Source organism: Camelus bactrianus, chromosome 23 (genome assembly GCF_048773025.1).
Source record: "Camelus bactrianus isolate YW-2024 breed Bactrian camel chromosome 23, ASM4877302v1, whole genome shotgun sequence".
Taxonomy (NCBI): domain Eukaryota; kingdom Metazoa; phylum Chordata; class Mammalia; order Artiodactyla; family Camelidae; genus Camelus; species Camelus bactrianus.
Window position 1 is genome coordinate 749,132 of NC_133561.1, and position 12,101 is coordinate 761,232.

At 59.3% G+C, this 12,101-nt stretch overlaps 1 protein-coding gene across 7 annotated transcripts in view; it reads right to left on the reverse strand.

Annotated features, from left to right (window-relative positions):
• Window positions 1–12,101, reverse strand: part of NAV1 (neuron navigator 1) — a 203,260-nt gene that overhangs the window by 12,266 nt on the left and 178,893 nt on the right. For 6 of the 7 annotated variants that reach the window (XM_074351515.1, XM_074351513.1, XM_074351517.1 and 3 more), the window contains 7 exons: window positions 11,781–11,951; window positions 10,790–10,842; window positions 10,112–10,135; window positions 9,923–10,000; window positions 7,415–7,498; window positions 7,067–7,178; window positions 1,034–1,155 (listed from right to left, as the gene is read on the reverse strand). In XM_074351515.1, the coding sequence (XP_074207616.1) occupies window positions 1,034–1,155; window positions 7,067–7,178; window positions 7,415–7,498; window positions 9,923–10,000; window positions 10,112–10,135; window positions 10,790–10,842; window positions 11,781–11,951 (644 nt within the window). The remainder of the gene's footprint in view (window positions 1–1,033; window positions 1,156–7,066; window positions 7,179–7,414; window positions 7,499–9,922; window positions 10,001–10,111; window positions 10,136–10,789; window positions 10,843–11,780; window positions 11,952–12,101) is intronic. The other variant, XM_074351514.1, reaches the window with a different exon arrangement.

Below are 12,101 nucleotides of genomic sequence, written 5' to 3' on the forward strand. Positions count from 1 at the left end.
CCCCTCACCCATCTCTGGTTCATCTTACTCCAGAGCTAACTCTTCAGGCTGGACCCAAACTGCCCTGCCCTGGACAGGCGTGGTCAAGGTAATGTCGCCCGGGAGTCTCCTCCAGCTGGGCTGTCTCGGGTCTGCCGGGGCGAAAGCTGGGGGCTCTGACTGACTGCTCGGCAACAGGCGGGCTTCGCCGCAGGGGAGAGGCAGCAGGAGGCCAACGAGGGTTTGCCCGCCGTGGCCACCCGGCCCCCGCCAGGCCGCCCCTGGCCCCGTGGGGCAGCCGCGGGAGGACACGCAGGGGGTGAGTCAGGGACCCTGTGGTGGCCGTCACGGCTAGTTTCCTGAGTGGCTGCTCTGTTTTTAGGGGAGGGAGTGGCTCTGGAGGTGGGGAGGGTATGGCAAAGGGAAAGAAGACAGGGAGAGGTGTGCACGTCTTACCTCGTAGACCTGGAAAAAATAGGGATTTGAAGTCAGCATTTGGAAGGGAAAAAAAAAAAGAAGAAGCAACACTTAATCACTCATTTCACATGGCGGGCCCCATCTGTGCTAACAAAGTGTGTGGGCGGCCCCCTGAGCAGGGGGCCGAGGCTGACGGGGCCCCCGGGGCTCCTCTCGCCAACACAGGCGGCCGAGGAGCCAGAGGAGTCTTCTCCCGGCCTCGAGTTTCAGAAAGGTCATCCAAAGTCAGAAACAAACAACACGACGGCTATCTCTGGACCAAAGGCAATCACACGTTCCCTGTGAAGCAACCTGGGAAGTTCTGCAAATACCTCTCCCCAAAGTGGGCAGAATGGCCTCCAGGACCACCCAGAACGAGTGGGTCTGTTCATAACATCCTCTCCCCACGGTGGGGCGGGGGGGGCTGGTGGGACGGTCCCTTCTGAGGGTTTCCCTCTGTTGCCAATGACTCGCCTGGGCACCCCGGAAGGCAGGTGCTCGCGGGGCTGGAGGGGCGGCTGGGGGCCGACACCCACCCGGCACCGTGTGGGGTGGGGCTCCCCCCTGGGCCCTCGCGGGGGCCCTGCCCCTCACCTACCCAGCTCTTCTTCTTCTTCTTCTTCGCGTCAGCGTCCTTGCCGCTACCGATGCTGGAGTGGCTGGTGATGCTGTTGAGGCTGGAGATGCTGTCGGAGGAGTTCTGCCTCTTGATCCGGAGTTCTAGGGGCCGAGCGGGTGGCGAACAGATATGGGGGCTGAGAGGGGACACCCACCTCCATGCCCACTTTCCTCACTTTTTGGATCATTCTTTCCCCAAACATGGATCACGGACCAATCGTGTCAACATACAAAGATGCCAGAGGTGGAAAGTCAGAGAGAAATGATCCCTTGAGAAACGTCCTGGTTTTCAAGAAGCTCCCAGTCAAGAAGGAGAGAAAGATGAACTCAGCACGGGCAGGTGTGTCCCCGTCTGGGGGACGCAGAGCTGCCCGGCCCCACGAATTTCTCAGCAAGACTTGACTGCCTGGGGGTCCAGCCGAGTGTCCGGCGTTTAACCTCAGTGAGCTCTAGGTTCCTCACCCGACTGTCAGAGAACCTCCCTAGCGCTCCGAGGAGGTCTGCAATGGCACGAGAACGAGCCCCTTCTCTGAAGGAGAGGGCCAGAAGGGGAGGGGACGTCTGAGCAGAGGCGCCCCAGGTGGGGACGCTGGGAGACACTCTGGGGACTGAAGAGCAGCACCGCGGAGGCTGCGCAGGGCGCCAGCCCTCAGGACCCGAACCGGAGCCGGAGGAGCGGGCGCCCTGGGCCCCGGGCGCAGCAGGGCCGAGGCTGGACACCAGGCTTGGGCCGGGGGTGCCGGGAGGAGGCGGCCGTGTGTCGCAGGGAACGGGCACGGAGAGTCTCAGCAGGGACATAATAGGATCAGATTTTAAAGCCTCATTTTGAAGTCACTGAGGACTCACGGGTATTGGGGAAGTAGTGGACGGGGAGGTTCCCGCCCCTGTGACCCGGTCTCCGCAGGGCCCGCAGCTCGTGGGACTGCAGACAGTCCGGAGACTCGGGCCCCAGAGAGCCCCCTGCATGAGCACGAGGACCGAGCGGGGGGCCGGAGCAGCGGCGGGCGAGGTACAGAGCTGCTGGCGGGGGGACGCGGGCCAGCCTCGGCTCTTTTCTCTCCCTGACCAGAACTGGGCCTTTAAACTCCAGTTTTCCTCTGTACTGTAGGCTCCTCGGCTCTCACGTTGGAAATACCGAGCCCCCAAGGGTCGTAGAAAACCCTTTGTTCAGCGACCGGCAGGCCAGGCCGACGCTCCTGCAGAGCACCCCGCCTACTCAAGGTGCACAGAATTCCCCAGAGCACAGGCTGGGCCAAAGTGAAGAGGTTTTCGCTGGTATAAAACTGGATGTGTGTGTCTGTATATATTTGTTTATATATGCACAGAAAATTGTTTCTGGGAGGTGTGCAGAAAACTGTTTAACAGTCATGACCACTGGGGGTGGGACTTGGAGGGGGTTCAGGGAGAGGATTTGATCCTTTACCACATCCCCTTTGTACAGGCTTTGTGTCGTCAGGGGCTGCCAAGCTTTCACTGTACAGGCCGGACAGCAAGCAGCTCAGGCTTCGCGGCTGTACATGCTGCCTCACAGCCGCCGGGCAGGGCGCTCCGACGCAGAGCAGCCGCAGACAACATGGAGATTCATGAGTGTGGCTGTGTGCCAGTAAGACTATTTAAAAGCAGGCAGTAAAAAGAAAAACAAAACACAGGTGGCGAACCAGATCTGGCCAGTGGGGGCACCCTTAGTTCACATCTTCCTCCAGGATGAGCACTGCTTTTGTAATAAAATAAATTTAATTAAGTTAGTCAATTAAAAACAAAGCAAAGGGTAGCAAGCAAGTGGGTGCACCTGTCCAGCACCAGCTACGTGGAGGGTCCGGGGAACTGTGCGCCTGTCGACGAGAAGCTGATAATCTGCTATGTGGGGGGGGGGGGTCTTGCTCAGTGGTGGAGCACGGGCGTAGCATGCACGAGGTCCTGAGTTCAATCCCCAGCACCTCCATTAAAAATAAATTAATAAACCTACCCCCCCCAAATTTAAAATACGCTATACAGTACTTTTAAGAGCAAAGGATGTGTTTTAAAACCAATCTTCAAAAAGTTAGGGAATCTTTTGTGCATTTAAAGTTCTGTGCCATGTACGTTTATCACCAATTTTCAAACAAAGTAAGGTTAGGCGTCTTGGCTTTCCACAGTAGTTCTCTGACTGCTCCTAGAAACCCTCCCGGCCAGGCTGAGCAGGGGTCCACGTGAACAAGGAAAACGCACAGCGAAGGACAGGACTCACTGTCCATCGGACACACACGCATCTGGAGTCATACGCGCTCCCATGGCGCCACAAGGCCCTCGGACACACGTGCATCTGAAGAGCCAGCTGAGCTTGGGAGACGAGCCACAGCCCAGCACCCCAGACCCGTCCCTTAGGAGCCGTGTCTGAACAAGTCCGTCTTCTCCGATCTTACTCTCCTTATAAAGTATAAAACATGCTTCACAGGGTTGCGACTTGGACTAAATGAATCACTGTAAGTAAAACGCTCAGACTAGTGCCTGGTGGACCGCAGGTGTTCCTGTTGCCACAGTCGGAACCCAGCAGGCAAGAGAAGTGACGGCCGATGTGGCCGGAGAGAAAGTCCGTCCCAGGCCAGGCAGAGCCGGACGCTCCTGCTGCGCCCTGCGGCTCTGGGTGTGTTCCTTCCCTTAACTTGCTTTTCTAAAATGCTTCAAACACACAGAAACACTTAGAGCTCAGCACCGCAGGAGGACCCCACACGCTTTCCACCTAATTAACAGCTGTTGATCTTTTGTTCTGTTTGCGCAGAGACGTGCACTCACACACTAACACATGCAGAGAACGTTTTCTTGAACGACTTGAAAACAAGAAGTGGACAGCACTTCACCACCAAGCGCTTCGGGGTGCACCTCCTAAGAACAAGGGCACGGTCTCGAAACACCAGTATCATTCCTAAGGAAACTAACAGCAAGGTTTTAAATTTAACGTCCAGCCCATATTCGAATCGGAATGATTTCGGATCTTAAGTGATGCGCCTGGATCGCCGTGGGGCAGTGAGGGAAGGGCTGGCGCAACACAGGGCGTTGGGCAGTTACGGGGATAACCCAGAAGAAGAGCGTGGACAGCCTAAGCCAGGGCCGCGGCAAGACAGGAGGGACAACCAGAAGGGGGCGCCACACTGTCAACCGACTTAACTCAATTAAAAAAAAAGACGGAGGGAACTGAGGTCTGTGCAGATTTACACATTCACGTACACGAGTCAGCGTACGAAACTGACTGAGCGCAGCGGTGGGGACAGTGGGATGTGGAGGGCGACTCTCCGATTAGTGGTTTGGGTGATGCCTGAAGGGGGCAGAACTGCAGGAGAGAAAGGGTTACGTGGCTGGAAGCAGAGGCGTGGAGTTCAGGAGGGAGGTGGAGACTAAGAGAGACACAGACTGACAAGCAGTTGTAAAGCCTTAACCGAGCTAATCATTGGCTCAGAAGGTTTGCAGGAGTCGCCATCAATATACAAAAAAATCAGCTGCATTTCTATATACTAGTAATGAGTAATCTGAAAAAGAAGTTAAGAAAGCCATTCTATTTACAAGGGTACCAAAAATTAAATTCAACAGAAGAAAAGCAAGACCTGGACACTGAAAACCACAGGACGCTGCTGACATAAACCCAAGCGCACCTGGACGGGGGCCCGGCCACAGCCGCGGGGGAGGCAGCGGCTACGCTAAGCAGCGTTACGTTGACAGCGCTCCCCAAGTTCACTCCCAGAGCCAGCACCATCCTGACCAAGATCCCAGCTGGCTTATTTGCAGAGATTGACGAGCTGACACTAAAATTTACATGGAAAAACAGAGGGCAAAGGCACAGAGGAGCCGAAACTAGCTCGGAGAGGAACAAAGTTGGAGGGCCCACGTTTCTGACTTCAAAACCTGGGACAAAGTTACAGTAAGTAACCAAGGCAGGGAGTGCCAGCTAAGGACAGATGTAAGGATTGATGGAGTAAAGCTGCGAATCCAGAAATAAATGCAGATATTTACAGTTAATTGATCTCCTACAAGAGTCCCATGATCAGCCAGTGGGGAAAACAGGCTTTTCAACAAATGGTGCTGGGACATCTGGACCGCCACTCATCAAAGAATGAAGGTGGGCCCCTACCTCATGCCAGCCAGAGCAGCAGGAAGAGACCGAGACGGGATGCGGCTCACAAGGAAGGGGAGAGCCTGATGGAGAGAGAATCTGAAGAGAGGGTTCTCCCTTTTCTCCTTTAAAACGAAAGATCAGTTAGCAGCGTTATAACTGAGGAAGGAGCCAACGGAGGGTAAGAGGCTGAAGATGCAGAAAAGCAGTGTGTGTGTGTTGGGGGGTGGGGCGAGGACCCAGGGCATCAGGCGAGGGTCGCTCTTGGCTGGAGGGACCGCCCCACAAGTCAGGACGGGTGAGTCACACGGAGGGAGCAGGGGAGGCCAGTGGGGAGCCTGCTTCTCGGTTGAGGAGGAGGTGAGCCTAGTTCGGCAGGAGGGGAGGCCGCGGTGGGAGGCTGAGGATGGTTGACAACGGATGGAAGGACAGGGAGCGGACCACCCGCCGAGCCGGCTGAGTGAGAGGGCGTGGCTGGCGGCGTCTGGTGGCCCCGTATCTTTTTCTCGCCCTTTTCCCTTCCCCCTGTACTGAGATGCCACTGACATACAGCACCATGTGCATCTAAGGCGCACAGCATAATGACTTCCGGACGTCATGAAACGACGACCTCAGCACGTTCAGTGGACGTCTCTCGTCTCACAGACACAACATAAAAGAAAGGTTTTCCTCGTGATGAGAAAACTCAGGGTTCACTCTCTGAACAACCTTCACGGCAGTGTTCACTACAGTAAGCGTGTTGAACGCGACGTCCCTGGTGCCCCGTCTCATGACCGGAGTTCGTCCCTCGGGACCTTTCACCCCCAGACCACCCCCGACTCTCTCTCGCAAAGCCTGCCTGGCAGTTAAGCCCAAGGCTAACTGGTCACGGAGCCCCAGAATCCACGCAATCTTTGTCTCCTCTGAAGAGGAGACTCACTCCCCTCGGAACTGGAGAGGATCAGGCGAGGTGACATGTGTGTCTGCACACCTGCTGACATAAAAGTGCAAAGTGCTGGTGTTTCTAGACTACTCCTTAGAGCAGCTTTAGGTTCACAGCAAATCCCAGCAGACGGGAGAGACGCCCCCTCGGCACCCCGACCCCACACGTGCACAGCATCTCCCACCAGACGCGACGTTTGCTACAACCGACAGACCTGCAAGGACACGTCACCACCACCCAGGGCCCACGGTCACCCTGGGCTTCACTTCCGGGGGTTTGGACGCAAGTCTGAGGACTCAGATCCACGGTGCCCGTGCCCTGCAGAACACTGTCGCCGCCCCACAGATCCTCTGCGCTCTGCAGGTTCATCTCCAGGCCTGACAGCCGTGACCCTTCGTCCCCAGTCCTGTCCTTTCCAGAAGGTCACACAGTGGAGTCAGACAATACACAGCCTTTTCTGATGGCCTCTTGTCACTTGTGATGCACATTTAAGGCTCCCCAGTGTCTTTTCATAGCTTGAGAGCTCATTTCTCTTTAACGCTGAGTAATCTTTCACTGTCTGGCTAAAGCACAGCTCGTTCATCTGTTCACCTACTGATGGACATCTGGCCTGCTTCCAAGTCTTAGCAATTGTGAGTAAAGCTGCTGTAAAGGCCCATGTTTAGGTGTTCGTGGGGACATAAAATTTCAGCTCCTTTGGGTAAATACGCAGGCCATGGGGCGTGACTGTGGGGTCGTGCGGCAGGAGCACCCCGAGTTCTGAAAGAATACAGGGCTACTCTAATGACTGTCCTTGACAGCTCTTGGGCTCGGGTCTGCAGACCCAGGAGAGGACCCTCCCCTCCCTCGCCCCCTGGGGTGGCGGGGTCGTGCCCGGGCCCTCCGCCTTGGCCCGCACCTCCTAGAAGTCTGATATGGGGCCTGACACATTCTGGGCACAGATAAAAACCTGCAATCACTGTCCTTCCTCCCCACTTCCATTTTCAGTCTGTGGCTGGAGGGCCTACCTTTGGGTGTGGCCTCCGAGGCACTGAGGGCTCCCTGGATGACCGCCTGGGCCTCAGAGTTCTTCTTCTTCAGAAAGTCAATGGTTTCTCGTAGGTCCAGCAGCTCGGTGTCCTCAGAGAGGAAGGAAAGCAGTGTCACCGTAGGGACGGGGAGCACCTACAATGCGGCCGGCAAGGGGCCCTGGGATCTTCAGACGGGACGGAGAAGGCAGGGAGCTGGGACAGCTGTGTCGTGCGGCAGTGGGGAGCTCGGGTGACAGGGTTGGGGGGGTGGCTGCTGCTCAGGACCAGGCAGGAGGTTAGCCTCGGCCCGTCCGTCCAGGACCCCTCCCACCCCGGGACCCTCACCTTCTCCTCGGCCGTCTCTGCCAGGTGTCGTAGGCGGGACGTCATGTTCACCAGGCTCTGCTCAAAAGCCGCCACGAGGTTAGCCTGAAACAAAAGGTCAGGAGATGCCCCGGCTGCCTGGGTTGGGGCCGGAGGGCACGGGAGCGGAAGGCTGTCGGAGATGACTGTGTCTGAGTTGACCAGGCCCAACCCCCTCTTGGTGGTTTTTCCATGTTGCTCTTCCTGAGCAACAGGGTAGAATCAAACACCTTTCAGGCCTAAAAGAAACTTCTGGAATTTCCTTGAGTAAGGGAGTGGCCCAGACAGCACCCGGGCAGGCAGGCCTGGGGAGGCGCTCAGAGACTGGGCAGCAGCGTCTGCAGAGCTGGGATGTCCCTCTGCTCCAAGGGGGCCACCAGCTCGGGGGCTATCGTCCTGGGGCGACTCCTCCACGGCCGGACAGGCAGCCCCAGGGCCCCGTCACCTCCCAGTAGGAGCAGTTCGGGCCACCTCTCCAGGGCCTCTGTCCTGGCTGCCCTCCCCCTCACCCCACTGTCCTGGGCTGCCTTTTCGGGGCTGGGGAAGCAGCTTGGGTGGCTACAGGGGCAGTTCCCAGCCTGGCCACTAGGGGTCGCCCTGCACCGCGAGGTGCCGGGGGCCTGGAGAGGTGGGGGGTGGGGCGGCTCCGGACCAGAGGGGAATCCCTCTGGGAGGAACAGCTGTCAGCAGGGAGCATCTGAGCAAACTGTGACCCAGCAGAGGGGACACACTCCACACACAGCTCCGGGTGTCTGACCCCCACTGCTTCCTGCCGGCCAACCATGCTTCCTCCCTGCTGGGGCCACTGCCCCGAGACAGGGCTGGAGGCATCGCTCAGGCCCAGGCCAGGGCTCCTCGCTGGCCGTGCAGGGAGCACCTGCTTCCTTGGCCTCAGGTCACCTCCTGTGTGTCACTGGTGAACAGACACGCCCTGGAGGGAGGCCCGAGACCCCTGGCCCCGTGAGGGCTTTTCTGTGCTGGCCTCCCCCCACCCCCGAGCCTCCTGTAACCCCGGCCCCACTCGAGGACCTGTGCGACCTCGGGCTAAGCACACAGCCGAGAGAGGCTGCATAGGGGCTGGGTGGTCTGGGCTGTCCAGGGTGTGCCCCAGTGTGGGCCGCTGGGAGTCCCAGGGTCCTGAGGGGGGCGGCGAGCCTTCCAGAGTCCTGGCACCATGCCTCTTGCCTGAGGGCTGGGCTGCGACCCTCAGAGGGAAGCAGCCTCTGAAATTCAGGACCGTGTTGTGTCTGGGTGTCTAGTGTGTTCTCTCTTAGCCAAAGGGAACCTCCTGTTCTAAGAAAAATCACCCTCTAAATTCACTTTCCTGGCTCTTACCCAGACTCGACAGCACTGTGCTGACAGAGTGCAGTGTAGACGGATCAGCACGGTGACGACAGAGTGCAGTGTAGACGGATCTCTTCCCCTTTTGTCCCCCCACCACATCCCCCGGACGCAGATCTCCTGGGCTGTGGGACGGCCCCAGGCCTGGCCGCGGTGGGTAGGGCACAAGGCAGAGAAGAGGGGCTTCTTGCTTCTATTAAGATTCTTTCGGTCCCCAGTTCCCCAGCTGTGGGGACAAGGGCTTGATGGGGCTTCTCACCAGCCGGGAAGCTCATGGCTGACCGACCGAGGCTTTGGGAGGAGACAGAGAGCACCCAGAGACGGAGGGAGCTGCTGTTGAAATGCCCTGGCGGAGCCTCTTCCTCCTGCCCGACTCCAAGGGGAGCCCTGGGCCTGACAGCTGGGCTCCCTAGATGGGAAGAGCGGAAGCGGCGCCTGAAACGACCACGGAAGTCGCAGCCGCAGTGCCTTTTGTGCAAACACTTGGAAGCCCTGCAGATCCGGCTCAGCTGGTGTTTACAGCCTGGGGGAGAATGGCTCCCATGTTCTCCGTCTGCAGCTCGGCCCCAGGGGAGAGGCCACCGCCTAGTCCGGGAAGCACCTCTTTTCTTCCCGCCTCATGGGTGGAGAAACCCAAGCTGAGGGGCTGTGCTCAGACAGGCCGAGGGTCTCCGCCTATAGCTCAAGGGTCCAAGGACACTGCTGAGAAAACAACCTCCAAGAACCAGGCTGGGGTCTCAGTGTCACGTCCCAGCCGGGCCAGTCGCCAGCTCTGCACTGCCCAGTCCAGTGACGGACGCGCCCAGGGCAGAGGCAGAGGGTTCCCGGATGGATGACTGTAGCCCGTGGCTCCTCCCGCCCACGGCCGAGGCGAGGTTGTTCCCACCTCCACTGAGCACCTCCCACTGACAATCTTTTCTTCTTTCTCCAGGGACTTCAAAGACCAGCAGACGTGAAGGTCTTCACACCCATTCGCCAGGGCGGGGGCGAAAGCGGTTCTCTACAGACACCCAGACTCAGAGGGGGAGGCCTGTCTCCACGGCGAGGCCCACAGGACAGACACCTCATGAGGCAGCTCCCTGCTGCGGGAACACATCTAACTTAGGGCCAGACAACCAGCTGGCCCGTCCCCGACTCGCTGGGACTCACGTTGGCGGAAAGCTGGGATGTCAAGGTGGCCACTTTTTCCTGGGATGATTCCAGTTCCCTCCGGAGCTTCCGGATTTGCTGTGGAGGAAGAGAGACAGGAACTGATGGTGGCAGCAGACGTGTTTAAGGTCGGGAAGGAGACGGGGCGCGGCGGTGCTAACAAGCGGGGACGAGAGCTCGGCACCCTACCTCAGACTGCATCCTCTCCTCAGCCTGCAGAAGGGAGCACAGAGGGAGAGAGAGAGAGGAGGCAGTTACTCCGGGGGTGGAGGGTGGGCAGAGGACTCGAGGAAGCGTGACCAGAGGCGCGAAGAGGCTGGAACCCTGTCTCCGGCCCTGGCTGCTTGCAGGGTGGCTAAGACCCGACGCCACGCTCTAATAAAAGGCTTCTCCTGAGCTTGTCTCCAGCCAGCTTTGTCATCGCCAAGAAGGCTGGGCAGTGGAACTTCCGCTGACCTGGAGACTGACCCTTACGGCCACCGACTTGGAGCAAAGAACTGGGGGCAGAGTGAACCCAAGAACCAACTGACACTGAACAGCCCGAGGCAGGGGATGCTCGCACGCTGCTGGGTTCTGAGGCCCTGGGAAGCCACCCTCTCACCCTGCTGTGGGCGCTGCCCACACCCCGAGCACAGAGCGCCTCTCCAACACAGGGTCCAACATGCGTTCTTCAGAGGAGGGGCACAGAAGGCAGCAGAGCTGCTCGGGAACTGGCGGCGAGGCCAGAAAGACCCCTCACTGAGGGTGCCGGGCGCCCCCACCCCACCCCGATCCGGGCGTGGCCGAGACAGCAGCGCCTGCCCCTGCCCGGCCCTCACCCCCGGGGGGCTCTGGGTGCAGTGGGGGAGGACGGGGTAGTGGTCTTACTGAGGAGTAAGTGGAGGAGGCGCTGGAGGCCAGGGACAGCACTGAGCCGTGAACTGCAAGAGAAGCAGAACACGGAGTTAACGGGGGGCTCAGAGACGGGGAGGGGGTCGGGAGTTTGGATTCTGACTGCAGGGCACCTGGAGCAAACAGAACAGGACAGGCGCTCAGCTGGATCACAGCCGCGGGCGGGGCTGTCAGCGGAGGACCGAGGGCTGAGGTCGGGGCACAGCCGGCCTCCTCTTGCTGCCCCGACGGGACCCCCGGCAGCCCGCTCCTCTGAGGGCAGGTAAGGGCGCGAGGGCTAGGGGAGGGAGAAGAGGTGCTGTGGACAGGTGCTGCCTCCTCCTCCCGGGCAGGAAGGGCGGTTTCTCATCAGAGCTGCTCAGAACACACCTGCAGTTGTGCCCGAGGGTCCAGACACCCCTCCCGATTACTCAGTCGCCAGAACTACAGCCCTGCGTCGAGGGCGAGCCCGTCCGCAAGGAATGGCTCCAGGGACGGGCCCTGAACACCTCGGGGGTGGAGCCCCCAGCAAGCCGGATCTGCCAGCTCCGACCGCGAACACCCAGACCAGCGAAGCCCAGAGCGCCGCCCTGAAGCTGGTCTCTGGAACATTCTCGAAAGAGGAATGAGATGCCTAACTCTCTGCAAGGATTTAAGAGCTGCCTCTGCGTCCCTGAGTTTTGTGTCCCCTGAAGGGCCAGGAGGGCGGGAGCTTTCTGAGACTCTGGGGGCCACGGAACCTTCCGGCTGTTCCCTGCCCCACCCCAGGAGCTGCTCCACCCCAAAGCCCCAGTGCTCGACGGCGCCACCCAAGGTTTCTGGGCCCCTAGACCATTCGAAGTGATGGGAAGAAAGAGCTGAAATGGCCCGACTGGATGTCCTGGGAATCACACATGTGCGTAAACGTGGTGGTGGTGGTGGAGGTGGGGGCGGAGAGGGGCCCAGCAGAGCCGGAATGAGCGTGAACCGCGCTGGCATGAAGTCTCACCGTCGTCCGTGGGGTCTCGGAAGGATCCTGACCGAATCATCCCCTTGGGTCTGTCGGCCAGGGACAGGGTGCTCCCCATTTGGGAGCCGCTGTACAGCTCGAAGGCGGCCTCGTGGGTGGGGATGCTGTTGGAGCGGGTGATTCTTGGCGCGGTGGCCGCAGTGGGGCTCACTGGAAGGACAGAGGGAGGGGACAGGAGAGGAAGGGAGGGCGGGAGAGAGGCAGGGGCATCAGCTCTGGTCCCTGGGGGGCACCAGGAGCCTGAGAGGTAAATGGGGGGTGGGGGGGCAGGAGTGTGCAGGCAGCTGTGGTCTGAGTGGT